The sequence below is a fragment of the Rhyacophila brunnea genome, unplaced genomic scaffold, assembly GCF_057557595.1.
Source record: "Rhyacophila brunnea isolate RB1 unplaced genomic scaffold, BYU_Rbru_1.0 scaffold_15, whole genome shotgun sequence".
NCBI classification, from domain to species: Eukaryota; Metazoa; Arthropoda; class Insecta; order Trichoptera; family Rhyacophilidae; genus Rhyacophila; species Rhyacophila brunnea.
Genome location: NW_028232806.1, coordinates 4,406,413 through 4,423,361, shown reverse-complemented (window position 1 = coordinate 4,423,361; position 16,949 = coordinate 4,406,413). Strand labels below are relative to the sequence as shown.

At 34.1% G+C, this 16,949-nt stretch overlaps 1 protein-coding gene and 1 non-coding gene across 2 annotated transcripts in view; both read right to left on the bottom strand.

The window, feature by feature from the left end:
• Nucleotides 1-5,690: 5,690 nt before the first annotated feature.
• Nucleotides 5,691-16,949, bottom strand: part of LOC147074826 (uncharacterized) — a 42,712-nt gene continuing 31,453 nt past the window's right edge. The window contains exons 18-23 of the mRNA XM_085942887.1: nt 15,331-15,446; nt 14,284-14,350; nt 13,656-13,736; nt 11,345-11,515; nt 10,312-10,486; nt 5,691-7,309 (exon numbers count right to left, since the gene is read on the bottom strand). Coding sequence (XP_085799013.1) covers nt 6,506-7,309; nt 10,312-10,486; nt 11,345-11,515; nt 13,656-13,736; nt 14,284-14,350; nt 15,331-15,446 — 1,414 coding nt within the window. The 3' untranslated portion in view covers nt 5,691-6,505. The remainder of the gene's footprint in view (nt 7,310-10,311; nt 10,487-11,344; nt 11,516-13,655; nt 13,737-14,283; nt 14,351-15,330; nt 15,447-16,949) is intronic.
• TRNAY-GUA (transfer RNA tyrosine (anticodon GUA)) lies at nt 9,170-9,263 on the bottom strand. The gene is made up of 2 exons: nt 9,227-9,263; nt 9,170-9,205 (listed from the first exon to the last, which is right to left on the bottom strand). It is a non-coding gene; the product is annotated as a tRNA-Tyr (tRNA).

Below are 16,949 nucleotides of genomic sequence, written 5' to 3'. Positions count from 1 at the left end.
ATACCCTGGCTCAAAAATATGCTGCCTTTCTGCGTTTGATAGTAGCTACAAGTTCTCTTAATTTATTGGCACGTCAACTTTCCCATTTATATTATGATCGGCTCTGGAAATCCTCATCGTACACCGAATACATCCAAATTTTGAAAATAAATAAAAAAGAAATCAATTTTGATAGGTATCTTTATTTATAAAAAACTCATTTTAAAATTTTTATACATTTCATAAAGTGAGAATTTATAATTTTAAATAACTAAAATATACAGATTGTTATAGTAATAATATAGGTACACTCCATAATAGTCTTCTAGACGTATGCGTTGATTTGTACGTATTTCTTCAGCTTATGCATATATCAAAAAAGCAAATGCATTCAACGAACTGACAATACAGTAATTAAGGGAGTAATTGGTAAATTTACTACAAGAATTGAACATGCAATTTTTAACATTGATTAAATAGCGTTTTAAATAATTATTACGGCTACGCGTCAGGCTTGTGTTGTCGGTTCGTGGTTCTACATGCGTTAAGACCCAGATTATGGACCTAATAGGTTGAGCAAGTGACCAGCATCCATCTCTCGTAAAACAAAAATCAGTTATGTGAGACGGCCCAGATCCACAGGATTGTCGAGTCAATTAAAAAAAAATATAACCCAGTGGTTTTAAGCTTGAAAAAACCATTATTAGAATGTCTTTATAAGCCACCTCAGTTTCCCAAAATGTTTCGTGTTGCCACCCCTTTTAGTAATTTAGGAAAGTCATTTGCAATCGCCATCACATTAGCATAAACAAAATCAACCTTCTTTTCTACTTTTGACCATGTCCGATTCTAATAAGATGCACAAAGTGGAGGTTTTGTTTTAATGAGAAATGAATGTTAGCCACTTGTTCAACCTATTAGGTCCATACTCTTGACTCCGAACACGAATTGATAAATAATATGTGTATTTGCCAGAACTTGGGACGCACAACATTACAAATCCGATGCGTAAGCCACTCGTCCATCGCGGGCGTTAAACAATCAACCAAAGTAGTCCTGCAGCTATGTCATATCTGTCGATCATCCTATCCAAGGATACTCCAGCAAATCAACACATCGCCTGAAGTCTACTAATATTAAATCCTTTCGAAACATCCCTTATTTCAAAAATCACAATATTTACTGTAGGTAACAAACATTATAATAATTTTATCATTTTGTAAGAGATTAAACCTATACATACATAAATATACAAAGCTCATCACGCGTAAAAATAAGATATTTTTGTACATTACAGACTAAGCGATTATAATGCTGAAAATTTAGAATGCTGTTACAATTGACAAGAATATAAAAATGTAGAGACTTCTATTCTACCAAGGTAACGTGCTAACACGTTTCCATTATTTTTCTTAATCCAAAATAACATAGATATCAAGCGGGGCAATTCTGTATATTCTATCTACAATAATTGGTAACACAAAGTGATAAGCGAAGTCGGTACGCCTACGTGTGAAAAAAGATCAGAAATGACGATTCATATCCCAGGAACTGTTGGAATACGAAATATATTTATCACTGTTTTTATTGATTTTGGAGGTAAGTGATATGTTAGAACAGCCTTGCTGGTAGGCGTCTATGAAACACAGATATACTTCCACTGAGTTAACCACTGAGTTAAAGTTAGGTGACCGAAAAATTATATAATATAATATTAATATATTTTAATAAATACCAAACGATTTTAACTTGGCACGGTTTATTTTACATTTTATATAATTACAGCAGCGTTTCAATCCAAAAGTTTACAGCAGAAGACCAAAACCACCGTTGACAGATGGTTATTTATATACAATAATTGTCACTTTGTAAACATGGTTTTATTCTTGTAATTATGAGGCGATGCGCCTAGTTTTTACAGTGAATATATTTTTTATGGTATCTTCCATAAATTTTTACCTCAAAGAATATAATATATCGTCACTGTTCTGGCAGAAAACACTAATTCGAAAAAATGACATAAGTCTGGAAACCTTCTTAATAAATAAACAGTCTTTATTTTGAAGTCATCCCTTTAACGATTACTTTATAAACTCACATGATTGACCATTATTTTAAACATTTTAACAACTTCAAAGTCAAATTACTCAAAACTAGTATTCTCCAGTTAGTGTGTTCTGCCAGAACAGAGACGATATTATATACATATCCTTTTTAACACTACAACAAGCCATGATGCCCAATGACAGTAGTGTAGTTAGTAATAGAAGTGAAACAATCACAAACACCCAGACTTTGAGAAGATCAAATAAATATATTGTGACCTCACTGGGACTAAAATCCGAAGCCCCCAGACAAAAGGCCAGCGCCTTACGCACTGGACTACAATCATATGAGGGTTATCCCTACAGCATATCTGTGTTTCTCAAAAGCATACTTATGGCTGCAAAGAAATAAGTAATCCGCAGATAATAATAATGCAAATATAGCACACTATTTAATATATCCATCTATACAGAGATAACGAAAGTTATAATATCAGTACTAAAGAGTCAATATGTTACATTTTGCAGAAAATGTCTAGTGGAGATTTTGTATCATATTTTTTAAGTCTATTCATAACAGAAACCTGAAATTCCTAAAGCCAAAACTCCATAGACATTACAGAAAAACCTCGTTAATAAGAACACGGATAATTCTAAATTTGCCGTAAATCGAAATTTTCGCAAAAAAAAAATCCCTTGAACATTATTTTCAATAAAACCATACCTTTAATTCGAAAATATTCAACAAATCGTAATAAAGCACATTATTTCATGAGCCAGTTGTTGAAAATCGCGACAGACTTTTTTGAAAACATCATAAATTCTTATTTTATGAAAGTAATAAAAATAAACTTGACATTATGACCCGTTAACACCTTAAAGGAAAAACAATAACTCACATGTTTCAGGGCTGTAGGTATTTAATTGTTGATTGTTTATTGGATTTTCACGTAGTTTCACTAGAGAACTAATGCCAAACAATAAAATTGTGTTAACAAATTGGAAAAATAACAAATATTTCGTATTTTTTTTTAAATTCTATCTCAACACATAGTGGTAAATACCTGCGTAAATTACTTGGTAACTTCAAGTAATACATTAGTGACCCATGGTATTTGGTAACTTCAAGTAATACATTAGTGACCCATGGTATTTGGTAACTTCAAGTAATACATTAGTGACCCATGGTATTTGCACAGATTTTAATTTGAAAGAATTATATCAGAAATTTGTTTGGGACATCTATGATTGACGATAATTAATGAAATTCATAATTCATATTCCGTAATATTTTTTTTTTTCGTTTTTCGCTCCCGTGGAATTTGTATTAACGAGGTTTTCAAGTGTCATTCGTTTTATCGAAAGGGTTCTTCTTGGAAATACAATACACTGACTCTCAGGTACAAATATAATTATTGATCAATAATTCATTTGTTTTTCAAGTTTCCAGCACATATACAATAAATTAAACAAATATACTGTTTAATCTGCAAACCAGCCAACTGCATTTGAGTAAATTATTCAGGAAATAGAAAATACTTCATAATTTAACTATCGAGCAGAGAATTCCAAAAATACACTTGATAACGCTTTTTATTTACAAATAAGCTGAACCATGAATTAATACTCTATTCTTGCTTTCCTTTTATATAATACATATAAAGAAAATTTATATAAAGAGCAGAGTTGTTTCATGTATGATATTGGACATTTGGCACCTGCAGTTGGCAGTTCTGTTTGAAGAATGATAACACATTTATTTATAGGTTTAGGAGTTTGAAAATTTGTGTGAGCATAGAAAACATAGTCTTTATAACATAATGCCATCAAAATCTCATTTTTTGTCATAAGTGGAGTTACCTGGTTTGCAGATTAAACACTCGAAATGTTCTCTTTTTTTAAATAACTATATTTTTAAGTTGTATATCTTAAAATTCTCATTGCTTCTACAGAAGACAAAATAAAAAACAATAAACACATTAATTAATAGTATTTTGTTAACATTGTTGTGATGATAAATTTTGTGACATAACTATACATTGACAGTTATAATATGACTACAAAACACTAGGGTCCAAATGCATAGATGTCGACACTATGTATAACCAAATAATATTATGAAAGCTATATACTTATAATATAATATAATACTTATAATTTATATAATAGCTAGTTTATTAAAAACAATAAATAACATGAAAACGCCACTTTTTTATTTTGTTAAGAGTAGATTCGAATACTCTCCGGTATTTAGGTTAGAAGAAAGATTCCACGATAAGGAATGAGTAACTCATTCTGAGTTATGTGTCGCACAATAATGCGTAAGCCTATTATATACATAAGTATGACTATGGATAGAGCCTTTGGTTTTAGGTACATTCTAATACATAGCTTCGCTATCATGTAATAAAGGCGCAAAATTTGTTACAAAGAACATTATAACATAGCGAAGACGTGGACTATACCAAGATACAGCATGGTGCAGCAGCAGATTTAAACTTTAGTCCATGATGGGGAAGACAGGCGGGAACCGGGCTAATTGTCAAAGCCGATTTTGGGCAAAATTCATGAATTCAAGAATGAAAACCTAACCTAAACTAACCCAACCTAACAAATAATCCAGTATATCGGCTATTTTCAAAATGTGTTTTCCTCTGGCTTCCCCATAACCAACTTGTACCAAAAATTATAATAAAACTGGGGGCCTTGCGACGCCTGATGATTTTAATGCTAGTATCAAGGTAACTATGACGATAAATAAATAACATTGATACCAGTTTCATATGAAATGATATAGTCATTCGAGTACTAACCATTGAATAAGCCGCACCATCAAAATCTTACAATATGCTATGTAGGCAAAAGGTTAGATGGGGCAGTTTTTCTTATTTATTTTTTAATTGCCTCCAAGAAATAATTACAATTGTATTATACTTTAAAGCAGGGGGGGGCAAACTGCGGCCCGCGGGCCGCATGTGGCCCGCCGGGTATTTTTTGCGGCCCGCCATCATTAATTGTACTTCTGATTACAAATAACTTTTTTTTTATATATTTTTTAAAAAATATTGACAATAGATTAAAATTTGAAGAATTTCTTGTTTCGTAAATGTATTATCTCATTACGTCTTCCTTGCGTCTCGTGTCACACTATGTAACCACTATTTTCTACGTTGAACATCGATTTCAATAGATATTGATAGTGTGCCGACAGAGCTACAACTTGAGATTATTGATCTGCAGTGTGACACTGATTTAAGAGAATTACATCGTCGTGAAGAAATCTCCAAATTTTACAATGCCCTTAATTCAGACAATTTCGACCAACTTAAAGATTATGAAAGAAAAATGTTCGTTATTTTTGGATCAACCTATATATGTGAACAAACATTTTCGATCATGAACCTCAATAAAAATTCTTTACGATCAAATATCTCCGATGCCCATTTAGAAGCAGCTTTGAGAATATCAACTACAAAATTAACACCTGAATTTAAAAAAATGTTAAAAAAGGTACATCAGTTTAATTCTTCTCATTAATTTTTTGTAATGTTTATTTTTCGTGATAATAAATAGTGTATATCTAAAAATGGCATTTTACTTGCGGCCCGCCGCTCATTTTTAATTCTTGAATTTGGCCCTCCATCCAAAAAGTTTGCCCCCCCCTGCTTTAAAGCAAAGCAACAAAAACATAAACACATGCTGTTTAATATAGCAAAAGAATTTAAATTCAATTAAAACTTTTATATAGATAATTAAGAAGAATAGTACCCACCTAAACACATTGAAAAGAGAATTAAAATTGACGAAAAATTGGAAATATGATTTAACGAGTTTCAAATTATCGAGGTTATAATGTACTAATTATTCTTTTCTTGGTTAAAAATGCTCTAAATTTTGATATACATTAAATTAATGTGATATTATTATATAAATCAAAATTGTAAGGCTCATAATAATCCTAGGATAGGATAATGGATTCCCAAAAATGTTTAAACTTCTCTCATCTCAGAAGCGTCATTTTGCACATTGGTGACTTTGACATGATTGGGACGTAATTATATCGCCGACCCAGAACCAGAAGAAACATAGTTGTGTGATTAATAAATACAAAGATTTTAGCTATAAAACATACATAGAGTAGAGGTAATTTGACAAAAGAAAAATAAAGACGTCGGAAACCACACTGACAGAACTGAGCAAAAGTAAAAAGTTTCAAGCCACGGCTAAACCATTGATTCACCATAATACAATAGACTTTTTGCTCAATTCGCATAGATTTAAGGTATATACAATATCTATAATTAACTAAAAACTGCATTTTTTCGAGATACCTACTATAGTCTGATTTCAGGATAGCTAAGCAATATGAGAACTTTGACCACAGACACGGCAATATAACAATTTACCAACATGGTACTGAAATAATGACGAGCATGAAGCCTGATATGTCAAATATCTGGCAACACATTTACCTAATTCTTCTAATCTTCTAAAGCGTCAAATGACGCGTCCAAATCAGTACCATTGGCTTGATCGTCAGTCACGTCTGCAACATTGTGGTGACTTTCATTCGTGACATATTTAACAGCGTACGTAACATTGCCATCGTCTCCCTGTGCGACGGCATGAACCTCATAGCGTATCTCGCCGTTGCCTTCTTCGTAACCGGCGCCATCGTCGCCTTCGTAAATCACAGAATCAAAATCCCCCTGCTCTTCCGTTGCCTTTTCAAATTCCACATAAGCCTCATCAGTCGGATTAACATCACTCACTATGTACATATTATCGTTACAAGACTCAGTTACGTTTTCTGCGTAAATTTCTCCGCTTTCCGTTTCGTCAATGTTGGCATCTTTTTCGTAATACACATTCAATTCTTGTTCAATATTCCCTTCGACACTCAACTCTGCACCGTCTTTCGGTTCAGGTTCGTAAGAAATATATAATTCTTCGCCAACCGGTTCGTAAGAAGTGTTCTCTTTCTCGACTAATTCGCCTTCTTCTTCCTCGTAACTTACGTAAACCTCTTCCCCATTGTCTTGGCTATCTTTCTCTTCGTCAGGTTCCTCTTCTTGGTTATAGGCGTAAGTATAACTTTCGTCTTCTTCTTCTATAACAACGTTTTCTTCAACGATCATATCGGGCGCGTCGACCTCCTCCGAATCGTCTAGGTGTCTGCTTTCCATCTTGATATCTTTGTTTGTCAATTCCTTTAATGACTCCTCGAGAGCCGCTCTGACTTCTGCACCTCCTTCCACTTCCAGGACAAGGAATTGTCCAGGATGCTGAAAAACAACATTGGGATTAGATTTTCTTGCAAAATACATCAAGAGGTGATAATAAGAAGTATGGCTTGTTTGATTGCAATGCATAAATTAAGTTATAAGAGCTGCAATAATATTTACAATTTTTATTGTGAATTCTTGATATAAAACTAAAACGAAAGACCAATTTTGATGACAACCTATTCTATCGTTAAAGCCAGTGGTAGTTTTCCATGAAGGAAATGAGGCAGTTGTTTCATCATGAAATATTAAAAACTCTAAAAAATTATATATATTTTTCACAACTCGAAGAAAGTTTCGTAAGAAATCTATCAAAGAATATTTTTAAGAAACCAGGTTATATTTAAATCCCAAAGGTGGTTTATCACACAAACAAAATTAATACAAGGTGGCCTATAATAAACATACCAGTGCCCTGAGCCTACACATATATAAAACTGTTACTGGTTATAACTGTTCAAAACTACTAATGAAAGGATTCGAAATCGTTTATCAATGCTAGCATACGGATGTAAGAATGTACAAAATACTATTATGGTAATGACCATTCTTGTACTAAATGCAAACTAATCGCAGTTTCTTATCGTTATTTTCGTGATGAGATAAAATATTCATTGGAATGCTTTTTTAGTACAGTAGATTTTTTTTTTAAATTAAAATCAAACGCAATGGACCGCGAGCTGAACACAATCCGACATTCAATTTCAAAATAATCATATGTTTTTTTAATTCATTTGATCAGTGTTTCTCAACTTAACGAGACACTTCAAAACTAACTAGGATTTCGCAACACACCAAAATTGTTCAATCAATTGAAATAATAACACATTTGCACATTTAGAAAAAACACAAAACACACCAGAGTTATCCTCGCAACAGACCAGTGTGTGACAATTCACAAGTTGGGAAACACTGATCTAGTATGTTATAATTACAAGTATAAACATTATTGCAAGGATCGATTCAATCATTGGTTTTTGAAGTTATACTTCTTTAGGCGCATTTGGAAAATCAGATCAGAGTGTATTTTTGGCGTGTGACATGTAACACATAATTTATTTTTTCACACAAAAATAAACGCACTCAATTGGATTGGAACCACCGATTGTTCGGTTATCAGCCGAACGCACTACCATTACGCCACAGTATGATACTCCAATCGTGACGATTATACAGTATAATATTATAGTTTAGAATTGTTCCGTTGCCTAGGCAGCGAATTTATTATTGTCGGCCATTTGCAATTCCTTACGTAAACAAACTATTAAACGTCATAGTGGTAGTTGTTACTTTAAAAATAAAAACAACTATAAATAATTATATAATTTAGTAATATAAGTTAAAGTGTATAGAAATAAACCAACGGCGTTCCAATAAGCGGTCCTTTTTCTAGTGTGTAATTTAACAAGATAATTAAGAGCTAGTCGAAGAATCTAGGTTATCACAAGTTTTGTTTTTGTTTTGTTACGCCAAAGAAGCATAACTTCTAACGCGCGTACATAAGTACACACACCGATTTTTTTTAACCTAAAGCAATTGTCTACTCACACTATTTGAATGTTTGGGAGCTTTTCAATTGTCTAAACCAGTGTACTCACAAATTACCTAAACAATAGAGAAAATGACTAAATAATATTATTTCAGAAGTGAACGCAATATTTGGCCATATTTTGTGATTTAGATCGGTCAATATACTAACATTAGCGATTTCAAACAGAAATGTATGGCTTTTTGTATGTCAGTAAACTTTCGCAGTTAATAACGTGCAGAACGTTCTTGATTCAAATTTGTGTTTGAATTAGTAGCTAGCTTTTTGAAATAAGATTTCATCCCTTTTTATTGTAAAATATGGCAAAAAATTCCGTCGAGCCGGATTTGAACCAGCGACCTATGGATAACAACGTATTATGTTTTACTCTACAGTCCACCGCTCTACCAACTGAGCTATCGACGGTGTACGTTTCTTGAGAAAGTTTTCCAATAGATTAAGTTATTCAAATTATGTATAGGTAGGTAGTCAATTTGCCTACGTTAAACAGGTTATCAAGAGGTGTAATGTCTTTAATGTTAACGTATTGATAACCTTTTATCTATCCAAATGATAAATTATATTCACCACGCAGAGAAGTGATTTATTTTCATTTAGACATTAATTGCTCTACAGTCTATAATAGTGATCAGCAGATTGTCGATTGGATAGGGGGAGTCGACAATATTCTTAGACTTTTCAGCTTTTAGTTTTAATAGTATGGTCACAAGTATTTAAGATTAGATGGTTGCTTTAGACATACTGTAATTTTTCATGTTTCACTTGAGCTGACTCAAAGTGTACAGTGTGAGTGGACAACATTCGGTGGGGCGTGAACGGCGTGCGCAACTCAAACGTATAACCAAAAACACATTGACTACAAACATTTCACACACGGTTATACGCCCTGCCGAACACTGTCCACTCAGGCCGTAGGCCGACAGGAAAGAATCAATAATAAAGAGTAGCGCAAAGTGGAATGGAAAGGTGCATGTTGGTCACGACATAGGAAGACCACAAAAGAAACAGAAAAAGAAGCAAACGAGGCAATGAAATAGAAAGCCCCCGGATGGATAAATTGATAAAATTCCACAAGAAATATATGGCAGTAAAAATCACCCACGATGGCCGCGCGGCTTAAGCGTTGGACTATTACGCCGTGGGTCCCAGGTTCGAATCCTGGGTCTGGGAAGTACGCATATTGTTTTTCAATTTGTGTCTATCAGGGTATGGACCTAATAGGTTGAGCAAGTGGCTGACATCCATTTCTCGTAAAAAACAAAATCTGTTAATAAAAACCTCTACTCTGTGGAGGCCCATATGATCCTATTAGGATCGGACATGGTCGAAAGAAAGAAAGAAAAGTCAAAAGCCTATGATAGGAGTGGAAGAAGCTAGACAAGACCTTCATCCAGAATTGAATCGACTATGATGTAATGATTCTTAATCAAAGACAAAAACAAAACTGCCTCACCTTCTGCTTCATGTGAGTGTTGAGATTGGATCTGACATGGAACAGTTTAGAGCAGTGCGGACATCTGTGCTGTCTCTCTCCCGTGTGAATGAGACGATGATTTTTCATCGCATGAGATCTTCTAAAGGCGAGGCCGCAAATGTCGCAGGGGTAAGGGCGTTCCCCAGTATGGATTCTGGAATAAAATTGATACTTTATGAATAGTGAATGTAAATGAATGTAGTATTCATCCGTAGGCAAGATACAGTAGAATCTCGTTAAATTATTACAGTACAGACAATTTCGAACTATGAATTACGAATTCGTAAATCTATAACATCATTTATTGCTATGACTTCTTCGTTATTAGGGTGATAATATAAAATAAAACAAATCCCCGAATATTTCAAACAAAATGCTTATTCATTCAAAGAAGACATTTTTATGAATATTTTATTTACAGGCAACGGTGCATTAAACGTTGACTGTAAATTAAAGAATAAGAATAGAAGAAAGAGAAAGAATAAAAATTATTTACGAAAATACACTTGAAAATTTAAACATCTTATATGTCATACATATTATATCCTGACCAGTGTTGCCATATTTACAAAGTGGAATTATAGTGCATAGCCTCTAAAATTATAGTATTTCGGCAAAAATTATAGTACGCGTTGAATTACCAATACTTTTCGGCATTTTCAAAAAATTACACGTAAAGTGATTAACGAGACCTTTTTTAGACAAAATTCAGATGTAAAGTAACTGACGAAAGCTTTTTTTTTAGCTCTCCCAAACATCTTTAGTCCTATATTTCATCTATTGCCAACTTTTTTTCCGTATATTAACAATTATAGTATTATCGGACTTTTATATCGTACATAGTGCATGTATTTGTATAGCAAAGTTGTATGTGTCTAGAGATGCCATGTTAACTGGAGCGGTAGTTATGAAGTGTTAATGAATTCGCCAGGCCAAACAGTTTTTAATTATTTTGTAACTTCAAAAATTTCGAATTAAGCGTATGATAACAGAGAATGGTGTCACAAGTTACCTATGATGCTCGTTCCTCCGCCCCTTGGTTCTGAAGTACATGGAGCAGTAGTTGCAGGCGAAGGGCTTCTCTCCCGTGTGGCAGCGCTTGTGGCCATCCAACTCCGCTGTGGAGAAGAAGCACTGCCCACAGATGGCGCATGGATGACGCTGTTCACGCAAGTGAACTCTCCTGCACATCAAAATCAATTAATCAGACCATCTGATTGTGTAAAAATAGTTGTAACCAACATAAACTAACTGATGGTCACCAGTAATGTGAATATACGGGAATGGGATGACTGGCCTCCGGACAATTGGACGCCGCACTGTCGTAGACACGTGTAGACGAGGTATTTTAATCAGTTTCTATCTACTACTTAGTAGTTTGAATTCATTTTACTCTTAACATAATGTATTCTTTATCGCGGATTGAGAATTACCATGCCTAAGGCTTTATATAAAATAAAAAACTCTTTTTTCGTTGGAACTTAAACATATGCACGATTAAATCATTGTTTACGTCTGCATATTTACATTCTTACCAACTATTAAATCATAATATAATCATTGAAGTATAAATGATAATATTGAATATTTTCTTTTAAAGTACCTATAGTACCTAACGTCTATTTATTTTCGAATTCCGTTGCGTCCAGTTGTCCGGTGCCAAATCGTCCTAGACCCGAATAAAAAAAATTATTTCTGACTTACCACAGTACCTTTTGCTTATGCAGACATGCTTTATGTGCAGAATATTTGAACATTTTGATAATAATATGGGGGATCCAAAGATATTGATGAAAACCTTCACCACAAAAACACAGTAATTATAGATTCACTCCATCAATCAATTTCAAACATTATTAAATGTGCAGAATCTGCATGATACACCCTGAAACTTGAATTTCTTATGAATAGATGGTATTGTTTCATCATTTCGAATATAAAACATGTCTGACTTCGACCGAAATTAAAACATTCACATTATAATACAAATGTGACTAAAACTACCTGTGAAAAGTCAGTCTGCATCAATTATTTGTACATAGATTAGGCAGTCAAATAGAGCAAATCATCAAAATTACGAATACTTAGATGAACAATCACATAAATCAGGTACAGTAAATCCCTGTTAATACAACACGGTTTTTTCGAAATTCGCCGTAATTCAAATTTTTTGCAAAAATTCATAAAATCAATTTATAGCGATTTCAAACAATTTTACAAAATTGGAACAGGTTTTTCAAGTTTATTTAGAATTTTGTAATTCCGAGTTGTTTTTCGATTTTCTGTCCCTTCAATTTTAAATTAACGGAGTTTTAGAGTATTACACATAATAATGAAACGTCAAAACAGGTCGCCATCTTTCAATGCGCCGATGTACAGAGTATAAATATTTCTATGGCTAACAATTTAACCACAATAAAAAGGTTGAGGAATCGTGAACATTAAGGCTAAGGCCACATAGGCAGGTGCCTTGCTTGGTGGTTACGTGCTAGGTGACACTTACGTGAGGGTGAATTTATGTGGACGTTGTTTTTTAAATTCTTAAAATAGGGTCTGCTTAACTCATCCGGTGTACTTCCTTGTACCTATATTCTTAATATTTTTTGTATGTACACATTTATACTGTTGAATAACTTAATACTGATCTATCTCTTGTGTTATGTACATAAAACTGTTTTAAATTTGTTTCTAAATGTCATGTTGTGAACGTCTTAAACTTATAATTTGTAATGTCCACAATATGTAAAATAAATTGAAATTAAAAAAAAAAATTAGAAATTAATATCTTAGCAAACGGACGCACACTATACTATCGCAATGGCCACACTGCACGCTTTGCGCCTTGCTACGTGATTATTAGTCACCTAGTGAGTCTCCCGGCGAACAAACGTGATGGTTATTTTTATTGTGTCACCTAGTGATTTTTTCAAGATGGCAGATGTTTCTTCAGTATGACAAACGTCAAACACCGTATATTTTGAGGTTATGACTCATGGGATGAATTGACATTATGCACCCAACAAGTTCGAATTTGAGACTATCGAAATTTTAAACTTAAATTCTCTGTGAGAAGTAGGTAGCTTTCTGGTTAGTTTTGAGAGTGACATAGCGTTGTTGACTTGAGCGCTCCCAAATGTCAAATGAATTTGTACCTAAGGAGTGCAATGTGACAGTAATTTTTTTAGTAGACAAGCATAGCACCTAGCTCAGCACTAGCGAAACACCTACCTATGTGGCCGAAGCCTTAGTGTTGTTATACAAAAAATTCAAACGCAATCGAGGATCCAAGTATAACTATCAAATTTTATTTAAATTATACATACTTGTGATGGGTATCTAACCCGGCTCTGTGTGCGAAGCCATTGCCGCATAATGCACACAAATAGACACCGCCATTATGAACTCTGAAAAACAAAAAGAAACCATGTTAAAAAATTGTTACATAATTTGATATGGCATTCATTATTTTACAAGCACTTATATATCGTCGCCGTATATGTCAAGGGAGCCAAGCCACAAATTCGGCGAATATGAGTAAAGTACACAAAAGCATTTTAAAATCATTAAAGATGCAGTGGTCAATGGATTTAAGCCACAAAACTTTTCTGACTACCACACACGTGTGCCAACTGTACATTTCAATATTCAGTGGTCAAGAGATATAACACACATAACTTCTAAGATACTATTTTTTTTAGTTATTTGTACAAAATAATAAAAAGATAATACCACAAAGTATATTCTATATTGAAAGTTTCACCGTTATATCTTTAAAAACAAAAAAGTTCAATAACAAAATGTTACTGTTTTTGTCACACAAAATCTTTGAGTGCCTGTTTCTCAGCATTATGATTTTGTGGACTGGCTCCCTTGACATCTACGGCGACGATATGCTGTTTCATAAGCCCACACAGGACACTTGTTGATCAGTAGGATTTTAAATATATTTACCTCGTGTGCCCCTCCAATCCAACTTTGGTTTGGTAGACTTTTTCACATTCTGTGCAAGCAAAAGGACCTGAAATTCAAAATACCACAACTGAGACACGAGATACTCCACACATTCATAATGACTCAACTCAATTTTTTAAACGTATGTTTGATTTAAAGCAAAGACCTAATGCATTGAGTGAATGATTGACAACGAACCGTCGTAATAAAGCTTATTACAATAGTTTACATGTAAATTGTACGTATTACATTTCACTGTAGCACAGTTTGCCGTGAGCTTTCTTATCGGAAAGAAATAACATGTACTATACGGTCATCTCTATAGCACCGAGATGAAGCAGTTACGCATTGTTCGTGGAGCATTGCAGACAATGTTTCAATTTTATTAAATCCTAACCTAACCATACCTAAGAAATAATCCAGTATATTGGCTATTTTCAAAATTTGTTTGCCGCTGGCTTCCTGTAAACCGACAAGAACCGTGTTTTATTTAGACATGAATTTTATCTCAGTACCAACGACCCAAAGAGGTTAGACAGTTTTTAATATACGACCATATATTTCCGATACAAGATTTCACGGAGAAGTTTGATACGGCGAACTACATATGTACAAATTTACCGACACGATTACAATAACATAATAGTAATTTACTTTTTTATACAATATTTCAATTATAATCCATTAGTAAATTTGGAATAATTCAAAATATTCTGATTCGGTATTCGGAAATATACGTAGACCAATCAGTGAAAATGGAGTATGTCGACGTGAGTTTAATCATGAATTGTAAAGTTAGTGCAATGAACTGGATATTGAGAAATTTATAGGGATCCAGAGTCCGCTGGGTCAAAGAAACAATGAATAATCGAAACGCTTAATGTCGACAACGCTTAAGGGACGATGATGCGCCAGAAGACTGTTGTTCTGGTGGCTGGATCGAGTAAAAAAGGACCTCCAACTGACAATGTTGAGGCAGCCAGAGCCCACACAGGGCTGGGCCACCATTAATAATAATAATTCAGAAGATTTAATGGATGTCCTTACCAGCCTTAAGTTTGTCCTGCAGTAACGAATTGTCTCCGTGTTCGATGTCTCGATGTTTGGCGAGTTGCTTTCTCATATTGAAGCCCTCCCCGCAATCGGCACATTTATAACTAGTACTGTAATCATAAATGGAAATAAAAATTATTACTAAAATTAAAATCTACTTTGAGAAAGTTGATGAATTTTATTTTGATATACTTGGACAGTGTGGAAATTTACCACACCATCCCTGAAGGTAAAGCAGTGGGGAAAGCTGAGGACATGGCCCCCATAAGGGGGGGCCTGACAGGGCTCTAGCCTGGGGGCCCGGGCTCAGGAAAGGCCCGGCGTGGCGATTCGACCAGATAGATGATTTAAACACACATCACAAATTCTCTCGAATAGTAAAAAAAAATCACTATTTATCGTCAATAATGTTATTGCTTAAAATTATGTGGTTGTACGATACAATTTTTAATTGTGTATCGATACTCGACAACTCCATAATTCAAATATACAAAAAACACTAAATATACACATTAATTTTACCGCATACACCATTTTGGAAAACGCTACTGTAGAGTGTCACACTGCCTTTATCTTTAGCGATAGGTAGGGGGGCTGTCAAATATCCTAGCCTGGGGGCCCGCTTCAGGATATGGGGGCCATGGCTGAGGGCATCCAAGATACATATTGCGTTGTGGTGCAAAGTTGAAATAGTTAGGGACAATTTCATTTTAATATACTATATAATACAGTCGAACTTGGTTATTACGATCACGGAAATAGCGAGATCTCGGATGTAATGAGGAAACATTCGTTGACATTTTAGTTAATGATTTTCTCCATACATTTAATCACTTTTACAATGAGCTACTTCTCGGGTATACCGAGCAAAACTGTTAATGTGTCGATCGTTTTTCGATTCGTCGAATCGAACAACATTTTCGACCCTATGCAATAAAATCCGACCGGGCATTTAACTAGACCAACGCCGCCGGGATCGGATTACGTTTATGACACTAGTTAAGTGTCTAAGTACCTAATTGGTGTTTTCGCCGACAACATTGACAACGTATCCACGTGTATGGTTGAAATTGCATGTAAAAAAGTCAAGCTTTGTGAAGTCAGTAGGTACCTACCAGCGCCAGCGGCTCAGCACTTCATTACCATAAACAACTTATATTGTAGTTTATGAATGCCATGCTTGTTTCGGGGATTTTTACGATGGTTTTCCGATTTTTTATGTTCTATGCTTAAATAGAACGTGGCGCGAAAAATGTTATATAATGATATAACGAGTAATGCTTATAACGAGCAAATTCAGTCGGTCTTATCTTCCTTGTAATAACCAAGTTCGACTGTAGATATAAAATATTCTTCCATCTATAAAATATTTTAAATTATATATGATTTAATGGCACAATTTTATATATTTTTAGAGACGAATAATTTTTCACTACTTATTTATCTATTACGGCTTGGTTTTCACAGGGTTTAATTGAATTTTAAAAACTAACCAACAATATCTGCAATTTGTAGTCTTAGTTCAATGAAAACAAATACGTATTACTGAGAAAGTTTAGTGTGCACTATTTATGTCGGATATTGACAGCCTACCTGCACCCTTTGCCACTGTT